General features: G+C 38.9%; 1 protein-coding gene across 1 annotated transcript in view; it reads right to left on the bottom strand.

Moving 5' to 3' along the window:
- The window catches only part of LOC150106422 (uncharacterized), a 766,385-nt gene that overhangs the window by 81,143 nt on the left and 669,128 nt on the right, over nucleotides 1-16,114 (bottom strand). Inside the window, exon 45 of the mRNA XM_090392993.1 lies at nucleotides 14,173-14,229. Within this exon, the coding sequence (XP_090249119.1) occupies nucleotides 14,173-14,229 (57 nt within the window). The remainder of the gene's footprint in view (nucleotides 1-14,172; nucleotides 14,230-16,114) is intronic.

Raw genomic sequence — 16,114 nt, 5'->3', positions numbered from 1 at the left:
CCTTGATCATTCTGTTTAATCTGAGACTCTGGTCTGGGTTAGTCCCAAGGGGGGTGGAAAGAGGGGAAAATAGTTCCACTGCATAAAGGAGGTTCCAAGACTACTGTTGTAAATTACCGACTGATCAGCATATCAGGAATCGTTGTAAAGGTCTTGGAGAAACTAGTCAAGAGAAGAATACAGGATTGGATAGATGAAAATGGGATACTGTATGGGGGACAACATGGTTTTGTGAAGGGTAGATCATGCCACAGTAATTTGCTCACGTTTTATAACACAGTAATGACTGAACTGGATAAGGATAATGGGTTTTCAGTGATTCTACTGGACCTTGCCAAGGCCTTTGATAGGATACCACATGGAACTCTAATCAGTAAACTGGAGCAGATGGGTATAATAGATGGGGATGGATATAGGGTTGGTGAGATGGATAGGAGGGTGGTTGATTCAGGAGTGGAGTCCAAAAGACGGCTTGTGACTAGTGGTGGGCCGCAGGGTTCTGTTCTTGGACCACTACTTTTCAATTTGTTCATTAATGATATAGGAAAAAATCTGAGAGGAAGTATTCACTTGTTTGCTGATGATGCAAAGTTGGGTAGAGCAATTGTGAGTGCACAGGATGTCAAAATTTTGCAGGATGATTTGGATAGTTTGGAGGACTGGGCTAATGAAAATGGATGTCAATTTAATGTGGCAAAGTGTAAGGTTATGCATTTTGGAGTGAAAAGATTAGCAGCAGTATATCACATTGGTGGAACCGTACTCCAGGAAATTGATGAGGCCAGGGATTTAGGAGTGTTGGTGGAGAATAGGGCTGGTGGTGGGAGGACTAGGGGCCATACATGGAAGCTGGGCAAAAATGTAGTTAACAGGAGTGTTAGAGCTAGGTTCTTTACTTGGAGAGTGGTAAATGAGTGGAATAAGCTGCTAGAGTCTGTTGTGGGTGCTATGACCATGAATGAGTTTAAGGCGAGGTATGATAGATACTGTGTGAATGACGAATAGTTGTTCTTGACATGATGTTAGAGCCTACCTCGATGAGTCTGTCGACTCCTTGGAGTTGCCTGTAATAATAATAATAATAATAATCTCATGAGTCAAGCTTGGCGGATGTGTGTAAGAAGAGCTCCAGATTGAGATAAGTTATTCTTGGAATAATTAAGAATATATGAGTATTTGTTTGAGTAACAGTTGCTGTAAAAGTTGTGCGCTACCATTATTATTAGTGTAGGGGATTTTTTTGCTTAAATTGAATTATGAATTCGTTGTTATTATTAGATTTCAGAGTGGTAACCGGCAGAGGAAATATGGTGGCGGCTTTGTCATTCCATGACTAACTTAGACTTCAGTCGTTTCGTTAAGTGTGAGGTGTGCTATATGTATTCTTTCGATTACTTAAATGATTTGTGGATGGAAGCAGGGTGTGTGTGAAGCGTGACCTGAATGAGGAATTGGCGAATGCTAACATGAAATTGATGACAGAAAGTGTTAGTAGTGAGAATGTCATGGGGAATATGAGTGCACGTTCGAAAGAGAAGGATGGTGTGAAACAGGCAAAAAAATGTTAAAAAAATCAGTAAAAAAGAAAATGAGTGATCTGAAAACCCTAATGGATGTTAAAAAGGATGAAAGTGAGACGACAGTGGTGGAAGGGAATGAAATTGAGAGGACAAATGAAATCGGAAATGGCATGACACAGGAATCTAAAGAATGAATGATAACGAAAGTTGGATGCATGATGGGCCAAAAGTATGGAAACACAGAAGGATAAATGAGAGTGAAAGTGAGAAGAGGATGCCGAGAGCTAGAAAATTAGAAAGATCGAATGATAGAGAGAATGTGACGCGAGATTCAGAAGTTGAATTGGATTGGATGAGGCAGGAGATTAAATGGATGTAGAATGAAATTAAGAAAATTTGGGTAAAAACCATTAAAACAAATCTTGATGGCATGAAAGAGTTAACGAAAGATAAGCGAGTTGCGTTGTAGGGCGACTCCATTATTAAAGGTGTGTGGATGATAGAATGCATAAGGTATGTTTTCCAGATGGTAAAATGAGTTGAGTGATTGAGGCATTGGGTATGAGGAGGGAGTGAGCAAAGAAGTTGATGGTTTTAATAGGAATGAGTGATTTGACAGAGGACAAAGAGCACTTCAGAATGGATATCAAGAGGCTGCTTAGAAGGATAAAAGAGAATAGTGTGACAGGAAGTGTAGTGAGAGTGTTGCCTAGGTATGACTGTGGTGAGATGAGGCAGACAGCAAGGATTATGAATGATATGTGTGAGGTGTCTGATATGTGTGACAATGATATGTGTGAGGAGATGGCAGCACAGTTTGTTAATGTGTGGAATGAGTTTGAAGGACGAAGTGAACTGTATGGGAGCGATGGACTGCATTTGAGTGGTTATGGTGTGAGGCACTTGGAGAGACTGCTGCTGGAAGGTAGAGAAGTGAGTAGAAAGAATGAATCAGATCAAGCGGTAAGTGATGTGGAAGAGCAGGAGAGTAAGACAGGAGAGATTGAAGAGGTGGTTATGAATGGAGCAGTGAGTGGTATGAGTATAGAATATGAGAGAAAGGGCGTGCAAGAGAAGCAGGGAAATGGGGAGGCTCAGGGTAAACAGGGGTACACAGCATGAGAAGGGTGGATGCACCAAGAGGAGGTGAGAGCATGTGTAGACAGGAAAGGAATGGGATGACCTGGGATCGAGAGGAAACAGTTGGAATTAGGGAGGGTTCCAGAATGAATGGGCAGAAAGGGAAATGGCCCCAGTCTAGCATGGAGAGATCACATCGAGTGAGTGTTATCAGTGGAACTAGCTGTAGATCCAGAAATGAGCTGTGTTTGTATACCAATGCTAGAAGTATAAGAAACAAGGCAGATGAAATGGTTGCACTAATTGCGTCTGTTCACCCAAAGATTGTCAGAATAAGTGAGACATGGTTGAAAGTAGACGACATCCTGACAGGAATAGAGATGGAAGGGTATGATGTGTTCTGTGAGGATAGAAGGGGTAAAAATGGAGGGGGAGTGCTATTGATGATAGAGAAAGAGTTATATCCATACAAAGTAGAGATGCAAGAGGGAAATAGTGCCAGTGGTTTTGAGGCAGTATGGTGTGAGATAGAGGTGAATGGAATGAAATACTTGTTTGGATGTTGTTGCAGACCAGGTAATGTGGATGGTGGTGATAATGAATAATCAAATTATCCAAGCAAATAAGAAAAGGGTGTCAGATGTTGAGGTTAAGTTGTTGAAGAAGCTTGTGAGAACTAGGATCCAGAGTTGGGTTGACAACAATAGTATTATCTTTGAGGGACAGCATGGATTTGCTAAAGGGATGTCATGTTTTAGTAATCTACTTACTTATTACAATAAAGTGACTACTTCCTTGGACAGAAGAGAAGAATACACAGTAATAAACTTGGATTTTGCAAAGGCTTTTGATAGAGTACCTCATGATAAGTTGACAGGCAAACTAGAGCAGATGGGGTTGGATATTAGACTAGTGCATTGGATTGGAGACTGGCTATCTGATAGGTATCAACAAGTTGTGTATGGGGGAACGATATCCAGGAAAAGGAAAATCACTAGTGGAGTGCCTCAGGGGTCTGTTTTAGGGACATTACTGTTTAACTTGCATATTAATGAATGTTAAAAATACTAAGCAATTTTAAACCTGGTTTTACTCCATTTCCCAAGTAAGCACACAGACAAACAAGTCAAGTTTGCGCCTACAAGTCTAGCTGATCCTACAGGTAGTGCAAGACCAAGGCAACTCGTGGTAAAGGTGGCATAAGCTCTGATCACAAATCTTAATATTTACCCTTAATGCCAAAACACATCTCCACGAAGGGGATGCATGATGTTTTGTATTAAAGGCAAGGGGCCACTACCCAGACCGGTTTTGACCTTTATTGAGCTCTCATCAGTGGGAGCCAGGCTAGAAATACCAAGATTTAGTAATACAGAGCTTTTGTAATTAAAATAAAAAGCAAAAAGGCTTTTTGGCTTTTTATTTACATTATTTTAATTACAAAATACAAGCACACTTTTATGGCATTTGTACAGTGAAGGTATGCAAGTTCTTTTCACTAAGGTTTGATATTTTCCAGGTCTACCTACTCACTGATGAGACCTCAAAAAAGGTTGAAACCAGTCTGGGTAGTGACCTCCCCTCATAATGTAATGACAGTATTACATCTCCTAGGAGCTGTGTGTTACATTATAAGAGAATATCAAGAATAGTGAAGGAGTTTGCTCCATCTTTGCTTCGAATTGCCTTCGCCGATAGTTTTTCGGCATTGAAACTCAGATCGTAGTTATCCATCTTGAGTTTCACTTACTGGCTATATAACAATATAGGATTCTTATCCATTTAATATCAATATCAATACAGAGCTTTATAAGTATTTTATCAGAACAAGTTACCATAAGGTGTTTTAACCTTATTAAATAAAAATCTCTGGAGGAGATATAAATGTAGAAAGTATTTTACCTTGGGTATAATAAATGTTAAAAATACCAAGCAATTTTAAACCTGGTTTTACTCCATTTCCCAAGTAAGCAAACAGACAAACAAGTCAAGTTTGCGCCTGCAAGTGATGCAAGTCTAGCTGATCCTACAGGTAGTGCAAGACCAAGGCAACTCGTGGTAAAGGTGGCATATGCTCTGATCACTAATCTTAATATTTACCCTTAATGCCAAAACACATCTCCATGAAGGGGATGTATGATGTTTTGTATTAAAGGCAAGGGGCCACTACCTAGACCGGTTTCGACCTTTATTGAGGTCTCATCAGTGGGAGCCAGGCTAGAAATACCAAGATTTAGTAATACAGAGCTTATAAGTATTTTACCAGAACAAGTTACCATAAGGTGTTTTAACCTTATTAAATAAAAACCTCAGGATGAGAGATAGATGTAGGAATACGGTATGAGTTGCCTTGGTCTTGCACTACCTGTAGGATCAGCTAGACTTGCATCACTTGCAGGTGCAAACTTGAGTTGTTTGTCTGTTTGCTTCCTTGGGAAATGGAGTAAAACTAGGTTTAAAATTGCTTGGTATTTTTAACATTTATTATACCCAAGGTAAAATACTTTCTATATTTATATCTCCTCTAGAGATTTTTATTTAATAAGGTTAAAACACCTTATGGTAACTTGTTCTGGTAAAATACTTATAAGCTCTGTATTACTAAATCTTGTTATTTCTAGCCTGGCTCCCACTGAAGAGACCTGTTTTTGGTGGCCCCGAGAGAAAGCTCCATGTTCCAGTCTTCTTTTGGATTCCAGTTGCCAGTTACCAGATCCCGAGAGAGAGCTCCTATTCCAGTATTGTTTGGTAAGAACCCTTCTAGTTTTTCTTTTGTTGGCTTTTATTTTTTGCGGCCTCGTTCCAATCGTTGCAGGTCCGTTTTAGGTCATTTCCTTTCGGGGACTGAAATTTGCTATTCCGTTGGTAAGGTATTTGCTTTTAAAGAATGTCAAAATTCTTGCCAAGAGTTCGTACTCTCGGGATCGAAATTGACCCAAATATCGATAAAGCGACGTTTGTGAGAGCTATTCTCAAAGTCGCCAAAGCAGAAAGCATTTACGGTTGTACCCCTTATGGGGGTCTAAGATTCCAAATAGTAACAAACAATATAGAGACAAGGGAAACGCTCCTTAAAGGGATAGAATGTGAAGGAAGAAAATACCTACCCTTCCTAGTTGGGAGTATATTAAAATCCGTAAAAATTGACAGGTTTCCACTCGAATATCTAGAGAAAGGGGAGGAAATCATTAAAACCATTTTCTCAAAGTGGGGGATTCTCTGAAACGCATCAATCGGACAAGACACGGATATCCCAGAGTGGAAATCAGGGGAAGTGAGCATTTCAATTGAAATGAAAACAGAAATCCCCAACTTGATTTTTTTAGACTCAGCAAGAGTAATAATTAATTACCCAGGCGTAAGAAAACAATGTTTTCGGTGCACCGCTTTGGGCCACCTCAGCGCTGACTGCCCGAAAAACAACAAACGCCGCAACTGCTTATCAACAGAACACATACTGGATAAATGTGAGTCACCATGCCGCAAATGTGGAAACACTTCTCAAAGAATAGACGTTTGTCCTAACAGGACACTTGCAGAAAGAGCAGGAGGCTCCATAACACCTGCGGCAGTAGCCATTCCAGTAATCAGTCCTAAACTCACATCACAGAACTCGCGAACTACCAACCAAACAGTAAACGAACCACAAACAACGGAATCAGAAGACTTTCCAGCCCTCCAACCACCAGCTATCGCAACAACTACATTAGGAAATCATGCAGTAACTGGGAGGAACGCAGAAGGGAAAATTAGGAAGAAAAAGAAACAGAACACTAAGAAATCTTACACCATTGAATCGGAAGGCAACAATGACAGCACAGAAACAGAGGAAATGGAAATCAATACCAGTACAACAAAACGACCCATCATGCCGGAAGAAGGAGAAATGAAACGAAATAAACAGGACACTGAAAGCAAAATAGAAGCCTCAAGTTCAGATGAGGATGAGGAAGGAAATCAGATAATAACGCGAAACAACACAGAATATGAGGAAGAAACCTCATCAGAAGAAGAAGATAGAGAGCAAGGAAACAATCCAGAAACTAAGGAAGAAACAGACTTTGTTAAAAGCAATACCCCAAATGGCTCTGTCATTTTGAAGAACTTTAAGGGATCTCTTAAAATGGTAGAAAAACTATTTCAGATAATGACCACAAAAGGAGAGCCAACTTTCTTGTTCTTTAAGAGGAGCAATAGACTCATATGGGGAGAACTCTATGTAAAGGATATAACCAAGGTCGAGCCCCATCAACTGGACGGTCACCTGGACTTAACAGAGGAAGAAAAACAACACTTATGCGACACATTGAAGTTGCTGACACGAGTAGATTTGGAAAAGAGATACCCATGGATAATGAAGGAATTTGAAAAAAGAACTTTACCAGTAGATACAAACACCGGTTCTTCTCACCCCATTACAAAACCGGTAAAAGGAAAAGAACCCCTATACGAGAACTCGAATGTAACAAAACGAATCCTATTCTATCTTAGGGATAAACCCGAGATAAGAAACAAAGTCCACACAGCTCTACAGGAAAAAGGAGACGCTGCTTTGCAATGTGAAGGTGAGCTAGAGAGTCTTAGAATGTGGCTCAAGTTTGGGAACATCAGTTACCACCGAGCGAAATGGAATGAAAGCGTGAAGAGAATACGGAAACTAAATGATGAAGAGTCGGTACACATACTCACAGTGACGGAAAACGTGGTAAAAGACTATGAGGTAGCGATAAAAAATAGAAGGGGCTTTTTATTTTTTTTTTTTTAAGATCTTATTTGCCCTGCTAAGTTTCTTGGTTCCGTTTCAGTATGTTCACACTTTATCCACATAGGAGGGGGCAGACCTGAGAACCCGAGCGGCGAAGGCTTACAGCGAGGCGGTGCGGCTCCTTGCAGGCTGCATCACTCGGGCCAGGCTCTTCCCCCGTTCTTGCAGTACTTTTCTGTTAATTCACCGACTTTTGTTTTGTTCTGTTTATGCGTGTCTTAGTTCTTTTGCTTTTTAATTTATGTGTGTCCTCCTGCATTTGTTTTTCCCCACTTTCCTCGGACAGACACCTGAAGAGGTGACTGACCGGGGAAAGCTGAAAAGAACGGATGGAGGAAGGAAATGTCAGATCTGCTTGGCACTGACTTTCGAGTAAGGCCAAGTAGATCGATTGAGGCCTCTTTACCTACCTGCTACTATCTACTCTATCTTTTCTACTCTCTTACTATCAAAGCTGGCTCTCAGCACAACTTTTTGACTCTAAAGAGGCCAATGATGATGAGATATGAACTCCCATTCTACCTCAATAAAGGTCGAAACCGGTCTGGGTAGTGGCCCCTTGCTTTTAATACAAAACATCATACATCCCCTTTGTGGAGATGTGTTTTGGCATTAAGGGTAAATATTAAGATTAGTTATCAGAGCTTATGCAAGTTTTACGAGTTGCCTTGGTCTTGCACTACCTGTAGAATCAGCTAGACTTGCATCACTTGCAGGCGCAAACTTGACTTGTTTGTCTGTTTGCTTAGTTGGGAAATGGAGTAAAACCAGGTTTAAAATTGCTTGGTATTTTTACATTTATTATACCCAAGGTAAAATACTTTCTACATTTATATCTCCTCCAGAGATTTTTATTTAATAAGGTTAAAACACCTTATGGTAACTTGTTCTGGTAAAATACTTATAAGCTCTGTATTACTAAATCTTGGTATTTCTAGCCTGGCTCCCACTGATGAGACCTCAATAAAGGTTGAAACTACAAAACATCATACATCCCCTTCATGGAGATGTGTTTTGGCATTAAGGGTAAATATTAAGATTAGTGATCAGAGCTTATGCCACCTTTATCATGAGTTACCTTGGTCTTGCACTACCTGTAGGGTCAGCTAGACTTGAATCGCTTGCAGGCACAAACTTGACTTGTTTGTCTGTTTGCTTACTTGGGAAATGGAGTAAAACCAGGTTTAAAATTGCTTGGTATTTTTAACATTTATTATACCCAAGGTAAAATACTTTCTACATTGTATATTAATGATATTTGTGAAGATTTGGATGGAGATATTCAGTTGTTTGCAGATGATGCAAAGTTGGGACGAATCATGAAGAGTAGTGAAGATGTTGTGGCCTTACAAGAAGACTTGAATAAATTGAGTGATTGGGCATGGAAATGGAGATGCGAGTTCAATGTTGCAAAATGTAAGGTTTTAAAATTTGGAAAACAATTAATGATATTTCTGAAGATTTGGATGGAGATATTCAGTTGTTTGCAGATGATGCAAAGTTGGGACGAACCATGAAGAGTAGTGAAGATGTTGTGGCCTTACAAGAAGACGTGAATAAATTGAGTGATTGGGCATGGAAATGGAGATGCGAGTTCAATGTTGCAAAATGTAAGGTTTTAAAATTTGGAAAACAAATACGGGATGCAGAATTTATGCTTGGTGAGGATATATTGTTGTAGGTGGAAGAAATAAGAGATCTGGGGGTGATAGTGGATAAGGATCTGAAATTTAGAGGACACATAGCCAAAATTGTGAAGACAACACAAAGGCTTCTGGGAATGATGCGGAGGACACTCACATGTAGAAGTAGGGAGATTCTTGTTGCGTTGTATAAGGCTTTGATTAGGCCACACATGGACTATTGTGCCCAGATTTGGTCACCTTGTTTTCAGAAGGATGAAGAGATGATGGAAAGGGTCCAAAGGCGACTGACTAAGGTGGTTTCTGACCGCTGGAATGTCAAATATGAGGAAAGATTGAGAAGATGTAATTTGCAGAGTCTGGTGGACAGGAGGAAGAGAGGAGATATGATAGAGACCTACAAGTTGGTAAGGGATTGTTATAGGATTAAGGCTGGAGAAGTTCTACATAAAATAGTGGGAGATAGGGGGAGAACCAGAGGTCATCCCTGGAAACTGTATAAAGAGGGTGTGAGTAGGGGAGTGAGAGGCAGTTTTTTTTGTGCAGAGTTGTGAATGATTGGAATGCCTTGCCTGAGAGTGTGGTGTCTGCAAGGAGTTTGAGTGTGTTTAAGACACGGTATGATGAGCTGTGTGTGTGATAAAAGGATCTCCCAGATGAGTCTTTGTCTCCATGAGGTCTTGGGGTAATAATAATCTCTATCATAAAACATCTCTTCCTCCTATCCATCAAACTCTGTAATCCACATCTCTCTCTCTCTTTCTCTCTCTCTCTCTCCATAGCCAGCATTCAAAAGTCCTGATATTGTGATGTCTTTTCAATGTGATGTCTCCACATCACATTGAAGACCAGATATGAGCACAATAGTCCAAGTTTTGTCTGACCAGTGCTTTATACAGTGGCACAATCAATTTTTTATTCCTACATGGTAGAGTACTTCTTATCATAGCAGCACTATGATGTGCAGCCTTTGCAACACTAGCAACACTATGATCTCTAAACTTCAGTCTACTGTCAACCATCGATGTACATAGCATTATATTTCTGCACTCCAAAATGCAACACCTTGCACTTATAGATATTAAAACTACAACTGAACTACATTTTTTATTATGTTTATCATATCTGGATTATATTTATCATATTAACCAGTAATGATTGGAAATGATGCATAATCACCTACGATTTTGATAAAAAGTAAGAGTTTCATTTTTACCAATTGTACTCTCCAAAATATTAGTTGAAAATAATCAATAGATTAAAGCAATGGTCGCCAAAGTTTTCGATATAACATTGTTAGGGGTCGAAAGAAAAATATAAGACATCATTGTACAGGTAATATTTAATTCGGTTAACTTGGATTACCTCCATCCTGAATGACAACGCAATTAAGAGTGAATTGTGGGAACAGTGACACGAATAAAACCCATAAGATGGAGCAAGGTCATGAAAATAGTTATGGAGACCAATCATGTAGGCCAAAATGACATGTTTACCAATAAACGGATGTCGGTGGTTCCCGCCCAGCAGCGTGGCGGGAGAGAGATTGCAACATGTGCATGGTTGCTTATTTACCTACATGTATTCGATCGCAGTTCTCATTTTTGCACATTGACATACAAGTGAGCGTTAATGTTCTAAAATTTATCAACATACATATTATAATTCAATCGTTATTCATTCACGAACTAAACTTCTCTATGTTGAAGAGTTGAACAGGGCTGGTAGTTTTGTACATCCTATATATACCTATAGGAAGATTGTATTATTGTTATTTTGTTATCTAAATTAAATTTTATATTTTATCTCTCCTGTCAAATATGTAATGTTAAGAAGGACGTCGAAAACAAATCGTATCCCTTTGACGTTAAGCCAATATAATAGTATATACTATATTACACATACAAGAAACACTGTAACTATAAAATAAACAATCTAAAAACTCGCATAAGCACCTTTTCTACTTGTCCTATTATAATTACGTAATAGTAAAATAGAGGGGGTCGACGGTCAAAGAAGTTTGGCGACCCCTGGATTAAGGTAAAGCATACACTGTGATTTTTTTGGATTTTTCAAAGGCATTTGAAAGGATACTGGATGAAAAGTTGATTTTTAAGTTTCAGTATCAGTAGGTTGGATTGGTGATTGATTCTCTGATGGTATTGGAGAGATGAATGTGGTGAAACAGTATCAGGGAGTAGGAGGGTTATAAGTGAAGTTCCACAGGGTTCAGTACTGGGACCACTGCTGTTCAATCTTTATGTCAGTGATATTGTCACAGGACTACAGAGAGATGTTCAGTTGTTTGTAGATGATGTGAAGCTTGGGAGAGTTGTTAGTAATAATACTGATATTTTGGCTCTTCAAGAGGATTTGAATGGCTGAAAAGGTAAACAAACAAATGATTGGTGATGTCAGTTTAATGCAACTAAATGCAATGTTTTAATATTTCGGCTCCACAGATGTGATACTTCATACTCACTTGGTAGAGTTAACACGTTCGCTGCCAACTACGAGTATACTCGTAGTGGGTAAACCTGCTTCACAAGCCAGCTACGAGTATACTCGTAGGACGCTTACCGCCGGGAACGAGATTATTGTAGTGACCTTGAAGAAGTGAAAATGCTTGGCTTGTGAGGCTAGCTTCAAAACTGTGTATTCCCATAGAACGTATATGCTCTGTACAAGCCAACTACGAGTATACTCGTAGGACGTTTACCTCCGGTAACGAGATTATCGTACTGACCTTGAAGAAGGAAAACTGCTCGGCGTAGGGGAACAGATCATGCCAAAGTAGCGTGGCAGCGAACGTGTTAAACTGGAAGAAGTGGAGGAAGTAAGTTATCTTGAAGGTGATTGTGAAAAGAGATTTGAAGTTCCAATGACATGGCAAAGGTTGTGAAAACATCCCAGAGAATTGCTGCAATGTTGAGAGCTTTGATCAGACCACATCTGGATTTCTGTGCTCAGATCTGATCATTGGAATTTGAAGGGGATGAAGGAAACTTGAGTCTGCAGAGACAGATAACAAAAATGATATCAGAATTGTACAATGTTAATTATGAGGATAGAATGAAGGCATGCAGACTGCAAAGTTTGTTGGATAGATTAAGCATGTGATACAGAGAAAAGGGGCATTATGGAGGCAGCATATGAGAAATGGCAATAACCAATTTCATGAGGACTACAAAGACCATGCAAGGCGGGTGACTTGGTTGGTGAAGGCAGCTAAAGAGAGGTATGAACAGCAGTTACCTAATGAAGCAAAAAAGAATCTTAAGGAGTTCTTTCAATATGTAGCCTGCAAAAGAAAGAATGATTATGGAAGGATGACATTAATTGGAGAAAATGGTATAAAGACAGCTGTTGCAGAAGGTGTGGTGGAAATACTTAATGAGCAGTTCATAAAGGTCTTTCAATCTTGTGAATGTGACTTTATGGAGAGATTGAGAGCAAGAAGTGTATGGGAAGTTGAGCAAACTAGATGTAAATAAGGCTGTGGGACTTGGGGAGTTGATGCCGGCCTTGACATTTTTTTTAATACGAGTCTTGCACTCGGTCAAGTTCCTAAGGAGGGCAAGATTGTGCCACTTCATAAAGGAGGTGATAGAACTCAAGCAGCAAACTATAGGCCTATCCGTGTGTCAGGTGTTGTAGTTAAGTTGTTGGAGAAGCTTGTGAGAACTAGGATCCAGAATTGGGTTGAAAACAATACCATTGTTTTCAACCCAATTTGATTTTCAATCCAATCTTTGATGGATAGTATGGATTTGCTATAGGGAGTCATGTTTTAGTAACCTACTTACTTATTACAATAAGATGGCTGCTTGCACGGACAGAGAAGGATACAATTTGATTTTCAATCCAATCTTTGATGGACAGCATGGATTTGCTAAAGGGAGTCATGTTTTAGTAACCTACTTACTTATTACAATAAGATGGCTGCTTGCATGGACAGAGAAGGATACACAGTAATATACTTAGATTTTGCAAAGGCTTTTGATAGGTTACTGCATGATAAGTTGATAGTCAAAGTGGAGTGGATGGGGTTGGATATTAGATTGGTGCATTGGATTGAAGACTGGCTATCTGATAGGTATCAATAAGTTGTGTATGGGGGAGTGATATCTAGGAAAAGGAAAGTTACTAGTGGTGTGCCTTAGTGGTCTGTTTTAGGACTATTGCTGTTTAACTTGTATATTAATGATACTGGTGAAGATTTGGATGGAGATATTCAGTTGCTTGCAGATGATGCAAAGTTGGGACGAACTATGAAGAGTAGAGAGGATGTTGTGGCCTATGAAGAACTTGAATAAATTGAGCATGGGAATGGAGATGTGAGTTCAATGTTGCAAAATGTAAGCTTTTAAAATTTTTGGAAAACAAAAATGGGATAAAGAATTTATGCTTGGTGAGGATATATTATTGGAGGTGGAAGAAATAAGAGATCTGGGGGTGATAGTGGATAAGGATCTGAAATTTAGGGAACACATAGCCAAAATTGTGATGACAACACAAAGGCTTCTGGGAATGATGCAGAGGACACTCACATGTAAAAGTAGGGAGATTCTTGTTCCACTGTATAAGGCTTTGATTAGGCCACACATAGACTATTGTGCCCAGATTTGGTCACCTGGTTTTCAGAAGGACGAAGAGATGTTGGAAAGGGTCCAAAGGCAACTGACTAAGGTAGTTTCTGACCTCTGGAATGTCGAGTATGAGGAAAGATTGAGAAGATGTAATTTGTAGAGTCTGGTCGATAGGAGGACATATGATAGAGACCAAAAAGTTAGTAAGGGTTGTTATAGGATCAATGCTGGAGAAGTTCTACAGAAAATAGTGAGAGATCAAGGGTTATCCCTAGAAGCTGTATAAGGAGGGTGTGAGTAGGGGGGGCAGGAGAAGCAGGTTTTTTCGTGCAGAGTTGTGAATGATTGGAATGCCTTGCCTGAGTGTGTGGTGTCTGCAGAAAATTTCAGTGTGTTTAAAGCACTACATGATTGAGCTGTGTGTTTGATAAAAGGACCTCCTAGATGAGTCTTTGACTCCATAGGGTCTAGGATAATAATAATAATTAATTAAATTGGAATAAAACCAAGTAAATCTAACACAAAATTAAACCTCGCTTTCATTGTTTATGTTAAAACTTTCAAGAAAGACTTACCTTTTCTTTGCTAGAAGTAGATCGAATGGTACTCATCCATGCCCTTGTACTTGGATCCTGAAGTTAAGAAACCTTTTCATTAAAACCACAAAGATTGATATGTATTTCACAATACTGAATACTAAACAGCATCTAAATTATACTGAATACCTAAGAAAACAAAATATACTATTATTATCTTCATTTTCTGAAAATTCCCCTTCAGAGAATTTTCGTATATTTGTATATCAGTCTTTCATGAAAGGTTATAAACTTGTGATACGTTAATTATAGTGAGTGAGTTAAGGATAATTAGCAGCCCTGACCAGGAAACCAAATACAGCTTTCATATTTTTTAATTAATTGCTGGCATAAACCAGTAAAAAATGTAACACTTTATACAATAAAATACTTTCAAATCGCTAGTTTCATACAGTCTTATTGTGTACTTCTTCAGATTGAGACAAAACACAAATAAAAAGGGGTTTTTGCAGAGATTTCTGAAATATAAACTTATTTTTTAATTCATTCAACACATAATAAGAATGTATTAAACTAGTTCTTAAAACTTCTTCATAATATGTGATGTTTGCTTTGGAATCTCTGAATACATATTTGTTCAAAGCTTTCCAAACCTGGGTGGTTGCCAGCAGTATGAGGACCTTTGTGAGAAAAGGGTATATGTGTGGAACTACAAGAGTGGTGATTATGAAGAGCTCAGGAGACAGCTTGCAAGCGTAGCATAAATGAGGAGCTAGCTGGAAAAGAGATCAATTTAGCTTGGGGGATTTTCAAAAAATATCTAGTAGATGCAATGTCTAAATGTATTCCAAGTGTGAGAAGGTTAAATAAAGTAGGTGTGAAATGGATTAATAAAGAGATTAAACATGCAACAGAGAAAAAGGGCATTATGGAGGCAGCATATGTGAAGTGGCAATAACCAATTCCATGAGGATTACACAGACCAGGCAAGACAGGTGACTTGGTTGGTGAGGGTAGCAAAAGTGAGGTATGAGCAACAGTTAGCTAATGAAGCCGAAAAGAATCCTAGGGAGTTAATTCGATATGCAGCTAGCAAAAAAAAAGAATGATTATGGAAGGATGACATTGACTGAAGAAAATAGTATAAGGACAACTGCTGCAGAAGATATACTGGAGATATTTAATGAACAGTTCATAAAGGTCTATCATTCTTGTGAATGTGACTTCATGATTGAGAGCAGTTGATAATGGGGAGGAGAGACTGACTAAGCGAGCAAGAGGTGTATGGCGAGTTGAGCAAACTTGATGTTAATATATCACCACGTATTCAATTGGGGGCATCTTTTACACGGGGGGGGGGATAACCGGTTGAGAGACCATCAGTTGCCATGGTGAAACTGCCAGTACCTTGTCTTCGCGAACAGGCTTCCACCAATCACTTCCCTCTGTTAACTCTGTAAATTGATGTCATTAATTGCTGATTCTGAATAAATCAATCAGAACTCTGAAAGCATTCATACGTCTGCAACTCGTTGGCAGGGTAAGTTAATGCATTAGCAATATTTTGAGCACTAGCCCATAAAAATGTCCAAAAATAAAAAATGAATGTCATATTCTTTAAATTTCAAGTTGCCCAGAATTGAGAGTGATGCATAATTTTTTGGTATGTATCTTAAAAATGTTACCTACTTACTAAATATAATTTGAATATTTAAAAAAAATATCAAATGTGTTCTGTTTTATGTTTAAAATATTGGTTTCTTAATTTTGGGTTTAAAAAAGTAGCGTTTGTCTTATACACGGAAAAAAATAAGTTTTGCACTGGGTCGAGTTCCGAAGGAGGGCAAGATTGTGCTGCTTCATAACGGAGGTGATAAAACTCAAGCATCAAATTATAGGCCTATCTGTGTGTAAGGTGTTGTGGTTAAGTTGTTGGAGAAGCTAGTGAGAACTAGGATCCAGAATTGGGTTGACAACAATG

The sequence above is a fragment of the Typopeltis vanoorti genome, chromosome 5 (assembly GCF_054136105.1).
Source record: "Typopeltis vanoorti isolate ZY-2024b chromosome 5, IOZ_Tvanoo_1.0, whole genome shotgun sequence".
Classification (NCBI taxonomy): Eukaryota; Metazoa; Arthropoda; class Arachnida; order Uropygi; family Thelyphonidae; genus Typopeltis; species Typopeltis vanoorti.
Note: the sequence above shows the minus strand (reverse complement) of the source record. Positions and strands in the feature narration are given on the sequence as shown.